Source organism: Pelophylax lessonae (assembly GCF_965119305.1).
Source record: "Pelophylax lessonae genome assembly, chromosome: 3".
Taxonomy (NCBI): domain Eukaryota; kingdom Metazoa; phylum Chordata; class Amphibia; order Anura; family Ranidae; genus Pelophylax; species Pelophylax lessonae.
The window spans coordinates 330,180,448-330,199,872 of record NC_138770.1 but is presented as its reverse complement, the minus strand read 5'-3'; the positions used below and the strand labels follow the sequence as shown (position 1 = coordinate 330,199,872).

The window sequence follows — 19,425 nt, the reverse complement described above, 5'->3', positions numbered from 1 at the left end:
CGTCCTCCGTTTAAACCTAAATACCGGTGTTATGGAAGCAGATAGCTGCCATAACCCTGGTATTTTTTTAAACGGTGGACGGTTGGCTTTCCGATAAGGGTGGTCCCAGTGGCAGATTCGCCGTGGGATCACCCTTCCGGGATGGCGGAAGAGGTGCCCCCCCCCCTCCCGCCGCGTCCGGTCCTTTTCCCCGCTTACCGGACCCGCGGGGAAAACGATCCGGTCCCGGATCCTCACAGACAGGATGTTGAGTGAGGGCAAGCTTGCCCTCACTTGACTCTATGGTCTTGGAGGACCGGAGCTACGGAAAATGTTGTTGCCTAGCAACCGGTTTAAACGTCCTTTTTTTTTTTTCCATTTTATATAATAATTTTTTTTTTTTTTTCTATCTTTTAGTGTACTTGTGAGATCTGAGGACTTTTTGACCCCAGATCTCACAAAAAAGAGGTCCTGTCGTGCCTTTTTCTATTACAAGTAATGTTTACATTTCTTGTAATAGAAATAAAAATGATCAATTTTTTTTTTTTTGTTAAACGGTGTAAAAATAAAAAATAATAAAATAAATAGTAAAAAAAAAAAAAAAAAAAAAATTAAAGCGCCCTGTCCCCGTTAGCTTACGCGCAGAACCGACGCATACGGAAACCCCGCCCACATATGTAAACGGTGTTCAAACCACACATGTGAGGTATCGCCGCGATCGTTCAAGCAAGGGGAATAATTTGAGCCCTAGACCTCCTCTGTACCTCAAAGATGGCAACCTGTAGAAATTTTTAAATTGTCGCCTATGGGGATTTTTAAGTTCCAAAGTTTGTCGCCATTCCGTGAGCGTGCGCAATTTTGAAACATGACATGTTGGGTATCTATTTACTCGGCGTAACATTATCTTTCACATTATGGAAAAGAATTGGGCTAACTTTACTGGTTTCTTATTTTTTAATTAAAAAAAGTGAATTTTTTCCAAAAAAATTGCGTTTGGAAGACCGCTGCGCAAATACGGTGTGATAAAAAATATTGCAATAATCTCCATTTTAATCTCTAGGGTCTCTGCTAAAAAAAAAAAAAAAAAAAGATATAATGTTTGGGGGTTCTAAGCAGTTTTCTAGCAAAACAACTGATTTTAGCTTGTAAACACCAAATGTCAAAAATAGGCCTAGGCAAGTGGCTAGGATGCATGATGATGCTCCTTGGATGTTGGGCCCCTCTATATGGCTAGGCTGTGAAAAAGTCTCACACATGTGGTATTGCCATACTCAGGAGGAGTGGCAGAATGTATTTGGGGTGTCATTTTTTCTGTGTACATGCTATGTGTTAGGAATATCCTATAAATTGACAACTTTGTGTAAAAAAAAAAAAAGTTTTTATTTTTTTCCCACATTTTCCAAAAACTTGTGGAAAAAAATGACATGTTCAAAGGACCCATAATGCCTCATAGAATATACGTTGGAGTGTTTGCTTTCCAAAATGGGGTCATTTTGTGGACTTTTCCATTGTATTGGTGCTCTAGGGCCTTGAAAAGTGTGATAGGTAGTAAGAAAGTTTTATGTGTATTTATGCTCCTAAAATGCCTTATGGTGCTACTTGGACGTGGAGTCTCTTTTTGTGGACAGGCTGTGTAACAGTCTCACACATGTGGTATCACCATACTCAGAAGGAGTAGCAGAATGAATTTTGGGATGTCATTTTTGCTGTGTACATGCTATGTGTTAGAAATAGCTTATAAATTGACAACGTTTTAGGAAAAAAAAAGAAAGAAAAAATGTTTTCTTCATTTTCCCAAGAATTGTGGGAAAAAATTAAAACTTCAAAAAACTCACCATGCCTCTTACTAAATACCTTGGACTGTCTACTTTACAAAAAGGGGTCATTTGGGGGGTATTTGTACTATCCTGACATTTCAGGGCCTCAAGAAAGGAGATAGGCCATCAGTACATCTGGTGTGATCAATTTTCAGTAATTGGTACCATAGCTTCTAGACTCAATAACTTTCACACAGACTAAATAATATACACTAATTTGGGTTAATTTTACCAGAGATATGTAGCAGTATAAAATTTGGCCTAAATGTATGAAGAAAAATTAATTTTTTGCAAAATTGTATAATAGAAACTAAAAAAAAGTGTTTTTTTTAAAAAATTTTTGCTGTTTTTTTGCTTATATCACGAAGAAAAAAAAAACCCAGTTGTGATCAAATACCACCAAAAGAAAGCTCTATTTGTGTGAAAAAAATGATAAAAATTTTGTTTGGTTACAGTGTAGCATGACCGAGCAATTGTCATTCAAAGTGTGAGAGTGCTGAAAGCTGAAAATTGGTCTGGGAAGGAAGGGGGTCTAACTGCTCTGTATGGAAGTGGTTAATACCCGAATTTGACCCAGTATCAGCTTTTTGCAATCTACTATACATCATGGTTCACAAAAGAGGGAGGGAGCACATGGAGCCAATCACAAGCACTGCAGTGCTAGGAGCCATGCTGATAGAGAGTGCAGCGACAGATGCTCATCAGCATGCGGTTTTTCATTTCACTGTCCATTTAATAGATTTGGGGCTGGGAGTAGTCCGGTAAGTGAATATGAAACAGCAGCAGAGAAAATAGAGATCTCCTCCCTTGCTGGGCAGAACTGAGCAGAACCGAGCTTTGTGGAAGAGGGGTTTAAGTCTTAGAAATAGATGGACAAATTCAAATCCTCTGGCAGGTAAAACCTCTCCTATATATGCATTTCCCCAGTGCATTTAGCCTGGAACTGACTTCAACGATTACATTTAAGCAAAGGCTAATATACCCAAGATTTGGAGGGCTGCTTTACCCCTTCTAATAACCCTGCTGCCTACACTTTGTAAAATAACCCCCCCCCCCCCCCGGTCAGGGGCTGCTGCAGCTGATGGGAGGGAGTGCAAACAGAGGGGCAGTAGAAGTTGGTGGGTGAAGTCACGGCTCTAAGAATTCAGCCTGGTTGTCAAGCTGCTTGCTGACCCAGGGGAGCTGCAGATTTGAGATCATGTGACTGTACTGAAGGATATATAGGCAGCATGGATGGGGGGGGGGGGGCAGAGTTTTAAACCTTAATTATTTTAGTCTATACTTCCACTTGAAGGATTAAAAACTCGAGCTGGTGTGAAGTATTGTCTATATAGTTAAAGTGCTGGTTGTGTAGCTGTTCAAGATATGGAGAAGTCACTATAGCATATGACACCAAATCACTTACTATCTCAGTCGTGCTGGGGATGAAGGAGAGACCTCTTTACTGGGGTCTCAGAAAACAATAAAGACCTTGAGGGCAACTTGGACCTGCTGCTTTGTAAACTTTTAAAGGAAAAATCTATTTGGAGCAAAATTTTACTTTAATGTCAGCATTGGCTGATAAAGGTCTTCAAAGGCTCTAGCTGTAGGTTTTAACTCATTTGTTCATGTGAAGACCAAATTAATAAGGCATACTGATATAAAACCATTTTGAATTAACCTAGAGAGTTATGATAAAAGAACTATAAAAATTGAACAGAACAAGAAAAATCCTCAATAATATAAGACTCACCATTCCGCGATACATCAAGTTCTACCAGCTGCATGAAATTTGCTATCTCTGGAGGAAGTCGCTGGATTTCATTATCACTAAGGCCAAGTTTTCTTAATTTCACAAGCTGAAAAAATTGCTGGAAAAACAACAGAATATATGTTATTTTAAGCTATATGCAAAAGATAACGCATTACCACCTAAGATCTACTTAATATCAACATTCTTGCAACAGAATAGATTTAAAAGAATTTCAGTAAAGAAAATGAAATGAGTAATTTAAGGCATTACAATCAGTGTCAAATTGTAAAACCTATTTTCCTGCACAGCCAGTACATCAGTATCCCCCACGCTGCCTAACACAGAGAATAAATGCTGGTTACCAATTTTACGATCTCCTTAAAGTGGGAAGTGTAACCAATTACTCTGTAAAAAATAAACAGCCATAAAATACATGTACCTCGATAAATGTATTTTTGAATCCTGTTCATGCTCCAGTTGTTCAGCAATAAGCATTGGAAATCTTCAAATGTTAAAAAAAAAAAAAAAAAAAAAAAAAAAAAAAGTATAGCATCTGATTCTGTGTGCGGCTTTTTCTCTAAAGTCGTGCTGTGGTTGTAATTACCTAGTAATCCTGTCAGTTCCCTATTGACGTTGATCTGCACTCGTCTGCAATGAATTTGTCCTTTCCTCCAGAGCAAGCCGCCCCACTAGGACATTTCTGCACGCCCAAAGACAGGTCCGGCCCTACCATGGGTCTCCCTGGGTCCATTGGACCCAGGCAGCACTTTGAGAGGGGCGGCAAATTGACTCTCAGGATTTTTTTCCCAGCAAATGTGTGTCATCAGTTTGCGGCGCATTACGGGCAGCATTTCCCCCATCTCATACTGCCACTCGTAGTACAAACGTATGCGTATGAATTGGCGGAGCATCTCCTCTGGGGAACGTCCCTCATGTGATCGTCGTGTGCGCAATCACATCAGACATCAGGGCACTCCATCTCACACAGGGCAGGCTGGATCTGCTAGGGTGGTGGGCCCAGCAGACACAGGAGTGACAGAGGACAGACAGTGGACAGGTTCGGTGGCGAGTTATGGAAGATAACAGTATTATATACATATATATATATATACACACACACACACACACACACTATTATGAAATATAATAAGGCACGACACACACACATACATTATATATATATATATATATATATATATATATATATTTTCTAAATGTTATATTTATATAAAATAATGGCTGTGGGGACCTTTTGGCGGGCGTGATTTTTAATTTTGGGGGGGGGGGGGCAGTATTTCATTCTTGGACCCAGGTAGCAGAATGTCTTGGGCCAGCCCTGCCCAAAGATCATGACTGGCAGCGAAGCATTTCCTCCTTGCTCCTCTGTTTAGATCAGTGTGGTCTATATGAATATGTAACAATATGTGAAACAAACCCAAGAAAGCATTGCTTGCCTTCATGTGATTTATTTACCATAATTCTATTTGCATCTAGATTAAATCACGTGACCATCAGAGCTCCACCCACAATTGGCACATAGACGTCCTGAAGAAATTAAGAATGGATCACCTGACTGACGCTAAACTAACTAAGTTATTAACATGCCTTTCCACAGGAAACTGTAAATGGATGATGCGGCCATGTGGGTAGAGCCCCGTTCTTTTCATATATTAACAGTGGGCGTGGGGAGAATATCCCCTTCCCTTGCTATAACAGGGGGGAGAGGCTGCAGCTGCTGGAAAATTTTACATTTTGCAAAAGCTGAACTTATCCTTTAAGAGTCCCAACTCTGTATTACAACACGTGCTTAGACTGTCTAACCTTTGCATCCTATCTATTCTACGCACCTTCTCATGATGCAATGGACACCAGGTTTTTACACTCCTACTCTGCTGGCACTGCAGATTATATATATATATATATATATATATATATATATATATATATATATATATATATATATATATATATATATATATATATATATATATATATATATATATATATATATATATATATATATATATTTATTTTTTTTTTTTTTTTTAACACAGATTTTAACATTTTGTTAAAAATACTAGTCCTGCACCTGTTGATCACAATACACATTTGCTACACAAAAGTTGTGAAATAGAGGTTGGCAGGAGGATCCACAGTGACCAGCAGTGGATAAATTAAGGGATGCACACAGTGTCCGATATGAGCATTTTCTGGAGCTTTGCAATAGAGTTAATATTTCCTTGACCGCCCACCAGACAAGCAAGTATTTATCCTCCCTTTTACAAAGTATCTGCTATGGATTTCCACAGGGATTGCTACAGGGTCCCTTTAAAAACACTGCAGAGAGCTGCAGACTAAAGCTACCCATAATAACAAATTAAATCTAGAGATTACGCTGAGAACACATTTCTAGCTGTCTGACATGGCTTAGCCAGGCCACTGCTCTCTGTGCCTTTGTATATTGTAGGGAACAACTCCTAACCTTGAGTGCACAGTCTAATTATTGTGCTATCTAGTATTTCCACACATGGGAAGCAGTAAAAACAACGAGGAGGCGGCGAGAGGCAGTTTTTAAGCACAACAGCAATCTATTGTGCAAGCAATTTGTGTTGTAGAATATGGAAAGGCCTACACAACCATTTATTATTGCACGTATGTAGGAGTGCAAAGGACAGAAGCAGAGCACACAATCTATTTTGTGAAGGGGTTGGAAATGTTTTTTTTGCTTTGGTGATTAATTACTCACAATTAAACCAGGCCAATTCTGACATTCCTCACATACATGTTAAAATCCACATTAACCACTTAGAACAAAACATTAGATATTTTTTGAAAGCAGAGACCCTGATGAATAAAACAATCATCTAAAAAAAATGTGTGTGTCAAATTAGGTTTGTGCTGTCATTTAGAAAATGTAAATTTTTCACAAAGGAAAAGGGGCATCAAATTTATGCCCCCTTTTCCTCATGGGAGAGTGACAGGGATAAATAAGGTATTCGGTTTAGCTTGAGTAGTCACAGGTTGAGGTAAGGCAGTTGCTGGGGAAAGGTCAGTTGACCTTCTGACCTGGGTTTAACCACTTTACCACTAGAGGATTTTGCTGTCTTACGTCTGGGCCACTTTTGCGATTCGGCGCTGTGCGACTTTAACTGATAATTGCGCGGCCGTGCGACGCCATACCCAAACAAAATTTACTTCCTTTTTTTCCCACAAACAGAGCTTTCTTTTGGTGGTATTTGATCACCTGTGCGATTTTTACTTTTTGCGCTATAAACAAAAAAAGAGCGTAAATTTTGAAAAAATAACAATATTTTTCACATTTTTTTATATGAAATTCCCCCCCAAAAAATGTAAAAATCAAAATTTTTTTAAATTTTAGGCCAATTTGTTTTCTGCTACCTAGGTTTGGTAAAAAAATTCACAATAAGTGTATTTTGATTGGTTTGCGCAAAAGTTATTGCGTTTACTAACAAAGGGAAAGATTTCTGTCATTTTTGGTGTTTTTTTTTTTTTTAACGCGTAATGGCGGCGATCTGCGATTTTTTTTGTGGGACTGCGACATTGCGGTGGACAGATCGGACCCTTGACTGACATTTTTGACACTTTTGGGGGTACCAGTGACATTACTGCAGTAATCAGTGCTATAAATATGCACTGTTACTGTAAAAATGACACTGGCAGGGAAGGGGTTCATTTTATTGGAGAGGGAGGGGTTAATGTATGCCTGGTGCTTACTGACGTGTGTGAGGGGAGGTGACTGAGTGACACAAGGACAGATCCAGGGTTCAGCTATGCTGTACCCTGCAATCTGACCCTGCCTTTCACTTGGGAGATCCGCCCGCTTGTGTTTACACAAGCAGGCGGATCTCCACACTAGATCCCCGACGATTGGGGAAGAGCAGCGGCGATCGCCGCTGCTCCTCCCCTGGCCAGACTCCCACTTTGACTGAATACAGCGGGAGCGAGCCATCGGCGCCGCGCGTGCGCCACCGAGAAAGGGGAGTGTCTGACGATGTAGTACTACGTCATCAGACGATAACGAGCCACTTTGCCGCAGTACTATTACCGTACGCAGACGGCAAGTGGTTAAACAGCTTGTCTTTCCCGCTTAAAATTATTCTTGTATCTGGGGAAAATAGGCTTGTTCCCATTCTTCCCGCTCAAAATTCCCCTGTATCTGGGGAGATTAGAACAGACCACACCTTTTCCCGCTCAAATTTACCGCCTAATTGTCAGCCAGTTCCATCCAGAACCCCTGTTTTAGGGCTATTTAAGGGGGGCTCTCAGCAGCTATTACTCAGCCTGCCTCATTGGAACGGAGCTGTGGTGTTCCCCCCCCCCCTTTGTTTGTCACGGCCAGTATTATTATTTGTAAGGTCACCTTTGTGTTAGGCAAAGGGGGACAATATATATGTTTTTTTGGCGATAGTTGAATTTGATATTGGATAATTTTATTTAAAGTTCAATTTATTTATTATTACAACCTGGGTCGTAGTGACCGGGTTGTTTTCAGTGTTTTATATGTTCTATTGTTGTTAAAATCTTTTATCAAGTTTGTTTGAGTAAACAAATAATAAACGGTTGTGGCCTTAAAAATTTTCCAACCTAATGTTGTGTGGTGTCTAGTATAAAGCCCCGTACACACGTACCGATGGTCGGCTTACAAATGTTCCTCTTTTCTCCCCGGGATGTCGGTGTCTGCTGAAAAGTGCAAAGACAGCACAAGGACAGCACAAGAATTTTGTCCGCCGACTGCAGAAGTGATGTCATGTAATGGTTAACTTTCCCTGTGTTTTCTATTTTCTGAGCATGCCCAGTCTTGCAAATCTGCGGTCTGTCGGCCGAATTGTGTACTGACAGGCGAACAATCGTCCGTTCTGGTGTCGGCATACAAATATTTTCATGTTTGCACGAAAGACTTTTGTCCGCGGATTGTGCGCAGACATCTGTCGGAGGCACCATACTAACACGCGTACAATCGGCAGATCCTTCGTCCACCGACGTTTGTATGCCGACGATCGGTACGTGTGTACGGGCCTTTAACTAGTATTTAAATTGAGTATAGGAGTCCTGTCTGCTATCCCATAAACACACTTTAATGAATTTTAGTGTACACAAACAAAATAGAATACCCATTTTGTTTGGTGAAATATACAAGATGAAGTTTTGCTGAGTAAATAGATACCTAACCTGTCACTCTTTAACCACCTAAGCCCCGGAAGATTTTACCCCCTTCCTGACCAGGGGGTTTTTTGCGATTTTTTACTGCGTGACTTTAACGGACAATTGCGTGGTCGTGCGACGCTGTACCTAAACGAATTTGACGTCCTTTTTTCCCACACACAGAGCTTTCTTTTGGTGGTATTTGATCACCTGTGCGATTTTTTGATCATGCGTTATAAACAAAAAAAGAGCGTCAATTTTGCAAAAAACAACAATATTTTTCACATTTTTTTTTATATGAAATTCCAAAAAAAAAAAAAAAAAAAAAAGTAAAAATCAAATTTTTTTAACATTTTCGGCCAATTTGTTTTATGCTACATATGTTTGGTAAAAAAAAAAAATTTGCAAAAAGCGTATTTTGATTGGTTTGCGCAAAAGTTATCGCGTTTACTAACAAAGGGAAAGATTTTTGTCATTTTTGCTGTTTTTTTTTTTTTTTTAACGCGTAATGGCGGCGATCTGCGATTTTTTTTGCGGTACTGCGACATTGCGGCAGACAGATTGGACCCTTGACTGACATTTTTGACACTTTTGGGGTTACCAGTGACATTACTGCAGTAATCAGTGCTATATATATGCACTTTTACTGTAAAAATTACACTGGCAGGGAAGGGGTTAACTGTATTGGAGAGGGAGGGGTTAAGTGTGTCCTAGGGGCATGTTTCTAACTGTGATTGGACATGGCTACTAGTGTAAAAACAGAGATCAACGGTCCTACATAGTAGAACCGTCTGATCTCCATTTTTACACAGGGGAGAATGACAGGCGGCTTGTTTACATTAGCCGCCTGCCTTTCTCCCTTCCCGGCAAACGATCGCGAGTGACCGGCGGACATTGGGTCCGCTGGTCACACGCACTGACTTGTTAGGGAACTAGCGCCCGCCCGCTATTGGCTCACAAGCCAGTGACAGGCTAGTGACGTACCGGTACGTCACTTTGCCTGGCCGGGGCTGACAGCAGCAGTTTATGTACTTGCGGCGGTCGGCAAGTCGTTAAAATTGCACATGCCCGTAGAATGCCAACAAACTGCAGTGTCTAAAAATCTCCATATGTAACACTTTAAAAGCCTTTACAGGTTACCAGTTCACTGGTAACTAAACCCAGAACTCTGCATTCACTATATCTGGTCTCCCACAGTACACAGAACATAGTCATGCAAAAGTTTTAGTAAAATATAAACTGCTAAATACCTTTTTTTATCAGCAGTATATAGCAGTCTATCAGACTCTGGTTAAAGCTTATAGGAGTTTTCATTCTGCTCTCAATGTCCTAAGAGACTGCAGGAACCTGACCTTCTGTCTGGACAGTGCTGATTGGCCCTGCGCTGATCACACGCACTCTCCCAAGAAAAAAAAAAAACTCTAGCAATACACACCAAACTGAGCATGTGCAGCTTGTCCCCTGCCTTTGTTCTATCAGGAGATAGTTTTAGGACTGTAGAAGAAGGGGGGGGGGGGGAAATCAGAGAAGACAGGATCCTTTATACCCAATGCATAGGATTATCCCTTCGGTTCAAAAGGGAGTATAAAACCATGCTTCACTGCATATACAGACTGTGTTTACTGTTGTGGGTTTAGTAACACTTTAAGGCCACATTCACAATTGCGCTTTCCGGGAACAAGCGAAAAAACGTACATCGCCCTTTCTGTGCTATTAACCGCTTGCCGACTGCGCACAGTATATTTACTGCGGCAGTCGGCCCCGGCCAGGCAGAGTGACGTAGGTCTACGTCGCTCGCCTGTCACTCCTTCCAGAGCCAATAGCGGGCGGGCGCGCGCCCGCCGAGGCGCGCGCCCGCCGAGGCTCGTTCACGGAGGAGTGCGGGAGTGTGACTGGCGGACCCGATGTCCGCCGGTCACACTACGATCGCCGCTACAGCGGGAGAAAGACAGAGCGGCTTGTGTAAACAAGCCACCTGTCAGTTCTCCCTGTGTAAAAGTGAAGATCAAACAGTTCTACTATGTAGAACTGTTGATCTTTGTTTTTACACTAGTAGACCTGTCCCTACACAGTTAGAATCACGCCCCTAGGACACACTTAACCCCTCCCTGTCCAATACTGTTAACCCCTTCCCTGCCAGTGTCATTTTTGCAGTAACAGTGCATATATATAGCACTGATTACTGCAGTAATGTCACTGGTACCCCCAAAAGTGTCAAAAATGTCAGTCAAGGGTCCGATCTGTCCGCCGCAATGTCGCAGTACCGCAAAAAAAAAATCGCAGATCGCCGCCATTACTCGTTAAAAAAAAAAACACCAAAAATGACAAAAATCTTTCCCTTTGTTAGTAAACGCGATAACTTTTGCGCAAACCAATCAAAATACGCTTTTTGCGATTTTTTTTACCAAACATAGGTAGCGTAAAACAAATTGGCCGAAAATTTTAAAAAATTTTGATTTTTACATTTTTTTTTGGGGGAATTTCATATAAAAAAAAGTGAAAAATATTGTTGTTTTTGCAAAAATTACGCTCTTTTTTTGTTTATAGCGCGTGATCAAAAAATCGCACAGGTGATCAAATACCACCAAAAGAAAGCTCTGTTTGTGGGAAAAAAAGGACGTGAAATTCGTTTAGGTACAGCGTCGCACGACCGCGCGATTGTCCGTTAAAGTCACGCAGTAAAAAATCGCAAAATAACCCCTGGTCTTTTAGCAGGAAAATCCTCCGGTGGTAAAGTGGTTAATACTTGCGGGAACTTCTTTTGGTGCTTTGTCGCATGTAGGACAGCCGATTCACATAAATGGGCTGCCCTATGCGGTCGCTCCAAATAAAGGGAAAAAAGCATGTTGCCATGACACACTGATGGGACTGGGGCCTGCTGCTGCCAGCTGATTGGCTGGATGCATTGTTCCGCCAACAGTTTTCAGCCCAGTACATTTGACAAAAGTAGACCGTTCGAATTATATGTCCTTTTCCTGAATCACCCAAAATTGTAAGAACATATGGCCTACTTAATGTTCAAGACCTGTAGGAAAGCAATGGATGAATCAATTCAGTTGTTTTCACTCACAGATGAGCACTATCCACCCACAAGTTGAGTTTTAAAAGGGAATGACCCTTTAACAGATCAGGACATGATTTAGGTGCAGTATGATCTGACTGTACAGCACTGTAATGGGTGAATATATGTGGCTGTCATTTCTGAAAATGTAAAACAACTTTCACCTGATGAAGCCCTACATACAGTATTAAAGTGGTAATAAACCCCAAACTAAAAATGTCATATATTGCAGATTACCAATCATTGAATGTGGTGGCTGCAATTTTTTTTAGGCTTTCTTCTCTGGTTTTGATCTTGCCAGTAACACCTCCTGTATTAGATTGATGGCTGCATCACTCTGGATAAAGAAGCACGGGGGCAGAGCAGACAACAGAATTGTTAATCTGACAGGAGGGGAGTGTTAGATAGAATAGCAGTTTTAAATACACTAATTGAAGCCAAACTCCAGCTCACACTGTAGTTACACAAAACTATTTTTTTACTACGAGATAAAGATTTTACATAAATAAATAAAACCTGACCATTGTAAGCACCCCTGTCAGTTATAAATGGTTTGTCTCAACCGTGTTAAAAAGAAAACATTTTATTATATAGCAGTTTACCAACTCTTAGGGTTCTTTCACACGGGCATTCCGATCAGATCCGCCTGTCAGTTTTTTAGGAGGATCTGATCGGATGCCCCATTCAGCCCTATGGAGCAGCAGATGTCAGCAGCGACATGTCCACTGACACCCGCATCCGATCCTGTCCGTGAAATCCAGACAGATGGAAACCCTATTTTCCATCTGTCCTGGGGATCGGATGGGATTGGATGAGAGCAGACAGGTGGTCCGATTCCCCCATAGAGAGCAGCGGGGACTGTGACACCTCCCTCTCCGCACTGTAAGCGGAGACAGAGCCGTCATCCGCCGGCTTAGCGGGGATCGCAGATCGATCCCCGCTGAGCAGCACGGATCCGCCTACTGAGGCGGACCGTGTGAAAGAGCCCTTAGAAGAAAATAAAGCCAAAAAAGGAAAACTAACGCAGTCATCACATTTATTTTCATCTGGTGAACTAGCCAGCAATTATGTTGTTTTTTTAAAAGAACAAACTCACCAGCAGAATGTATCAGTGTACACAGATGAGACAAACCACTTATCACCTGCAGGGGTGATTAAAATGATTAGCTTTTATTTATTCATGTAACAATTATCCCAAAAGGAAAAAACGGTTTAAAGTTTGAGCTTGACTTCTATTTGTTAGTGTATGTAATCTGCTAATACACTTAACCCTACCCTTCCACCAAGACTAACAATGCTGTCTGCTGTGACTCCTGTGCTCATTCCTCCCGAGTTGTGTCTCAGTAATACAGGAGGTGTGTTACTGGCTAGAGCACCAGGTAAAAGCAGAGGGGAAAAAGCTAAAGAAAAGAAAACTAATGTAGCCACCATTGGTAAACTGCAATATTACATTTTTGGTTTTAGGTTTAAGTGGCGGTTCACACATATGCAATGTCAAACATCGCATATGACTCGCACTGCACTACTGTGCAAATCACATGTGATGTCTGTGCGATGCAAATTCAGCCATACACATTGCAAGGCTGAATTTGCATCACATTCAGACCCTTTTTTTGGTCCGCACCAGAATCAGATCGCATGGGTGTTCACAACTATGCAATCCAATTCCTATCCGAACTGACAGTTGGCACTGCGATATGCAAACTAATCTGGGGGTGTCAACTTTGTGTTGGCACTCCCAGCAGTTTGCATATAACAGTGTGAACTCTTCTCCACTCCCTCTTTGTTTTCTCCAACATTGACTGTTCTCTGCTAAGTATATTACTCTTGTTATATGCTACTTATGGTTGGCGTTTGAATTTTTATACAATGTCTTCCATGCTTTGTGATGCTACTATATCATTCCATTGTTTGTTGGAATTTGTGGTGTCGGATTGTGTTTTTGTTTTGTCTTCATTTTCTCTTTATTAAAAATGTTTTCAAGAAACGAACAAAAAAAACATTGTGAACTGCCTGTGAGTCATGTACAATGCGGGAAGCTGCAGTGGATTTGCAGGGTTCATGCGTCGCACCAATGTGAACCGGCACTGATACTATTTTAACCACTTTACCCCCGCTCACTTTGCTGCTACTGCAGCAAAGTGGCTCGTTCCCGTCCAGCGACGTAGACCTACGTCGCTGGACTCCGCCCCTTGTGGGCGGCGCGCGCCGCCGGAGGCTCACTCCCGCTGTTTTCAGTCACAGCGGGAGTCGGGCAAGGGGAGGAGCTGCTCTTACCCGATTGTCGGGGATCGAGTCTGGAGATCCGCCCGCTGTGTGTAAACACAGCGGGCGGATCTCTGAAGTGACAGGCAGGGTCAGATTGCAGGGTTCAGCATAGCTGAACCCTGGATCTGTCCTTGTGTCACTCTGTCACCTCCCCCCACACACGTCAGTAAGCACCAGGCATACATTAACCCCTCCCTCTCCAATAAAATTAACCCCTTCCCTGCCAGTGTCATTTTACAGTAACAGTGCATATTTATAGCACTGAATACTGTAGTAATGTCACTGGTACCCCCAAAAGTGTCAAAAATGTCAGTCAAGGGTCCGATCTGTCCGCCGCAATGTCGCAGTCCCGCAAAAAAAAAAATCGCAGATCGCCGCCATTACGCGTTAAAAAAAAAAACACCAAAAATGACAGAAATCTTTCCCTTAGTTAGTAAACGCAATAACTTTTGCGCAAACCAATCAAAATACGCTTATTGTGATTTTTTTTTACCAAAAATATGTAGCAAAAAACAAATTGGCCAAAAATTAAAAAAAATTTTGATTTTTATATTTTTTTTTTGGGGGGGGGGGGGGGGGAATTTCAAAAAAATGTGAAAAATATTGTTATTTTTTCAAAATAAACGCTCTTTTTTTGTTTATAGCGCAAAAAGTAAAAAATCGCACAGGTGATCAAATACCACCAAAAGAAAGCTCTGTTTGTGGGAAAAAAAGGACGTAAATTTCGTTTGGGTACAGCATCGCACGACCGCGCAATTGTCAGTTAAAGTCGCACAGCGCCGAATCGCAAAAAGTGGCCTGGACGGAAGACAGCAAAATCCTCCGGTGGTAAAGTGGTTAACAGATACATTTGCAGGAGAGCTTGTTCTGGCTTACTTACTGGCTAGATCATCAGAAAGTAGAGGAAAGAAAGCCTAAAAAAATAAAACCTTATAAGCCATCTAAGATCAGGTAAGTTGCAATATAATAAATGTTTGCTTTTGGGCTTTAAGCATATAGGGGAAAACTGAATTTTAAATCACACACACACACACACACACACACACACAAAGGTTATGACTGCAAAAAAGGGGCATGAAGTCTATTTTCTACCAGATGCACTATCCTTTTTTTGCTATGATACATTGGCTCTCAATGAGCAACACAATATAGGTTACTCCGTCCCCAAAGACCTGGAAGACTGCTTGGTATGCCGTGTGCTTGTTCTCCTCACTGGATACATAGTACACTACATGTTTACTCCCCAGCCTACATAAATGTTACATTCTGGGCAACTCGTACCTCGGAGGTCGCGGTGCGAAGTAGCGTCGCCCCTATGTGAACGGGGGCTGAATCACAATACTTTCATACATCTAAAAGAATTTCTGGTGTAGCACAACATCAGCAAGTCTGAGCTACTTGTTACCTAATAGAATTTAACAGCAAACTATGTGCATTTCTTTCCCAGATGAGAATTTTTATTTAGCTCATCACTCGAGGGGCAGAAAACAGACGGATCATGAGTAGGAATGTTTATGTAATGGTGAATTTACGTAGCTAAAATGTTGTGTAATCCTGGGAATATCTGTACCAGCTTATCCAGGAGAAATGGAATCCTCACAATGAAGCTACATAACTGAGCAAAGGTTTTGAGAATATTGCACAAATTCCCTTTTCCGTTACTGCAAGAATGTTTTCATGCTGTATACGTCTAATATCAGAATAATTAGAATGAAGAAAAACCTCTACATTTTTGGTACTAGAGCTGCCCACCCAAAATCTGTTCGTATAAGAAAAATCTACAGTCTAATTATTTCACCTGCCAAAGGATATCAATTTCTGTTCAACTACTCTTATGAGCCAGACATCCCTGCCAGATCGATGACATCACTTTTCTCTACTTAATGTAGAACTATAGGCAAGAAAATATTTTTCATTTTCAAAAGAGCAAGAGAGGGTTATAACTAGTGATCAACCGATATCGATACCGATATTTTGGCCAATGCATATCAGTATCGGCCGATATTTTTGTACATTTAAAAAAAAAAAAAAAAAAAAAAAAAGGGTTTTTTTTTTTTTTTTTTTTTCACAGGTACTTTTGTAGAGGGATCTGGGAGGGTCTAAAAGGCCCCAAGCCCCTCCTCTGCACTTAAAAGCATTCAAAATGCCAAGTTTGGCTGTTTTGAATGCGGTCTTTTTTTTTTTTTTTTTTTTAATCATGCGCCAGGCATTACCCGGAAATGATGTCACTCATGACATCAATTCCGGGTTTTAGCATGGAGACCCGATCAGAGCCAAATGCAAGCTTTGATCGGGTCTTCGGCGGCCATGCAGGCTGGTTGCCCAGGTCTCCCGGTTGGATGGGAGACCCGGGCGAACAGCGGGGGGAGGGGGGCGTCCCCTCCCACTTTTTGTAAGTACAGCTGAGCAGCTTCTCAGCCACATCGGTTGTCATTACAAGACAGCCAACCGTTGGCTATGGACACCGGTACCAGGGTGATGCCTCTAGCTGCAGGCATCACTCCGGTACATGCACTTTCCCAAAATATCGGCAATATCGGTAATCTCCGGAGCCGATTCCGATATATTGGGAAAAGTGCATATCGGCCCCCGATATATCGGCTTTGCCGATAATCAGTCGATCCCTAGTTATAACCCGAGATTTTTTTTCATCATCTATGTCCCATTACAGAGATTTCCCTTCACTTCCACTAGCCAAAACAGAAAGGGAGAGGAAAACCCTGCAAATTAAAGGGAATTTCTTAGGGACCCTAAACCATCAGGCCTAGTGTCCCCATTAAAAACTTTTCCCCCTTTTACTTTTCTGGGGACAACCCAAAATGTAGGATTCTTTTACTTTCAATGATAATGGTAAACAGGGTAAATTACAGGGTAAATCTCCCTAACAGGGGCTCAGACAGCAATGAAAACTGACATGTTCTAGTCCCTCTAAACCAGGGATCCTCAAACTATGGCCCTTCAGCTGTTGCAGAACTACACATCCAATGAGGCATTGTAAAACTCTGACAATCACAGACATGACTAGGCATGATGGAAAATAGTAGTTTCTTAACTGGAGGGCCATAATTTGAAGACCCCTGCTCTAAACGCTATTGAAAATGGGAAAAAAATGCTTTTAGTTACACTTTAAGTTAAGGAGTTCAGCTTGGCCAAAGACCCCCAGCCTGCTGACTGGACAATTATGGAAAAGCAACACACCGATGGGGTCATATTTGTACTCTCCCCTCCAGAAAACAGGTGCACAGTTTTATCCTGCCACCATTCTTCAAAGCAATAAAGCTGTAATATTGAGGGCTAACCCTTCCATTATTACTAGAGCAAGTGCTAATTGAAGTAAGGTTACAGAAATTTAACCACTTGCCGACTGCGCACAGTATATTTACTGCGGCAGTCGGCCCCGGCCAGGCAGAGTGACGTAGATCTATGTCACTCGCCTGTCACTCCTTCTAGAGCCAATAGCGGGCGAGCGCGCGCCCGCCGAGGCGCGCGCCCGCCGAGGCTCGTTCACGGAGGAGTGCGGGAGTGTGACTGGCGGACCCGATGTCCGCCGGTCACACTACGATCGCCAGTACAGCGGGAGAAAGACAGAGCGGCTTATGTAAACAAGCCGCCTGTCTGTTCTCCCTGTGTAAAAATGAAGATCAGACGGTTCTACTATGTAGAACCGTTGATCTTTGTTTTACACCAATAGCAATGTCCCACTACAGTTAGAAGCACGCCCCTAGGACACACTTAACCCCTCCCTGTCCAATACTGTTAACCCCTTCCCTGCCAGTGTCATTTTTGCAGTAACAGTGCATATATATAGCACTGATTACTGCAGTAATGTCACTGGTACCCCCAAAAGTGTCAAAAATGTCAGTCAAGGGTCCGATCTGTCCGCCGCAATGTCGCAGTAAAAAATCACAGATCGCCGCCATTACTCGTTAAAAAAAAAAAAAAAAACACCAAAAATGACAAAAATCTTTCCCTTTGTTAGTAAACGCGATAACTTTTGCGCAAACCAATCAAAATACGCTTTCTGCGATTTTTTTTACCAAACATAGGTAGCGTAAAACAAATTGGCCGAAAATGTTAAAAAATTTTGATTTTTACATTTTTTTTGGGGGGGGGGGGGAATTTCATATAAAAAAAAAAGTGAAAAACATTGTTATTTTTGCAAAAATGACGCTTTTTTTGTTTATAGCGCGTGATCAAAAAAAAAAAAAATCGCACAGGTGATCAAATACCACCAAAAGAAAGCTCGGTTTGTGGGAAAAAAAAAGGACGTGAAATTCGTTTAGGTACAGCGTCGCACGACCGCGCAATTGTCCGTTAAAGTCACGCAGTAAAAAAAAAAAAAAAAAAAAAAAAAAAAAAAAAAATCGCAAAAAACCCCCTGGTCTTTTAGCAGGAAAATCCTCCGGTGGTAAAGTGGTTAAAGACAGGTTAAAGCTGTTCTAAAGCCTAAACATTTTTTTACCTTAATGTATTCCTTGCATTAAGGTAAGAAAATGTTTAGGCATACTTACCTGAGCCTTAATTTGATCCAGCGCCATGCACGTCTGCAGCTCTTCTCTCCCTTCACTTCCGTGTCTCACTGGCTTTGCTGGGGCACCGGGAGCCACTGGCTCCAAGTGCCATCAATCAAAGCCAGTGACGAGGAGGCAGGGCCAAGTCTGTTCTCTGTGTCAATGGACGCACAGGAGCGAGCACATACGCTTGCCCCAAGGGAAGCGGCTTCCCGTGGGGGCACTGGACAGAGAGGAGGAGCTAGAAGCACTGGCGGGGGGCAAAGAAGAGGTTCGGGGCCTGTCTGTGCAGTTTCATTGCACAGAGCAGGTAAGTATAGACATATTTATGTTAAAATAAAAAAAAAATACTTTACAAATCATTTTAAGCTACCAGTTACATTTGAAGTGGAGTTTTATGTATACACAAATTAAACAGGCACAATTTTAACGAAGAGACAAAAATGTCTCCTTGCATTAGGCCTCATTCCCACCAGTGTACTATAGCATACTCCCATGCAAGGACCCTACATGGATGTACATGTGTTCTGTGCATCCCCATGCAGACAGACTTGCAAGTGCATGGCCCTAAATGCAGATGCAGAATGGGACTGTCAAATTTGGGAACGGAGGCTGTGTCCATGCAGCTAATTGAAATTAATGGGACTGGCTGCATAGGGATGCATGGAACACCTGTGCATCCCAATGCAGGCAACCATGGCCCTCGCATGGGCGTACACTACAGCATGCTTGTGTAAAAGAGGCCTTAAAGTCTCTTACTGGTCTGTGTATGTATGTATGTATGTATGTATGTATGTATGTATATATATATATATATATATTCTATATACACACACACACACACACACACACACACACACACACAGTGCACCATACAATTTTGGCATTTCTGCC

General features: G+C 41.8%; 1 protein-coding gene across 2 annotated transcripts in view; it reads right to left on the bottom strand.

The window, feature by feature from the left end:
* The window catches only part of LRRC1 (leucine rich repeat containing 1), a 682,152-nt gene that overhangs the window by 531,702 nt on the left and 131,025 nt on the right, over positions 1-19,425 (bottom strand). For both annotated transcript variants that reach the window (XM_082250231.1, XM_082250232.1), the window contains exon 2: positions 3,529-3,646. In XM_082250231.1, coding sequence (XP_082106357.1) covers positions 3,529-3,646 — 118 coding nt within the window. The remainder of the gene's footprint in view (positions 1-3,528; positions 3,647-19,425) is intronic.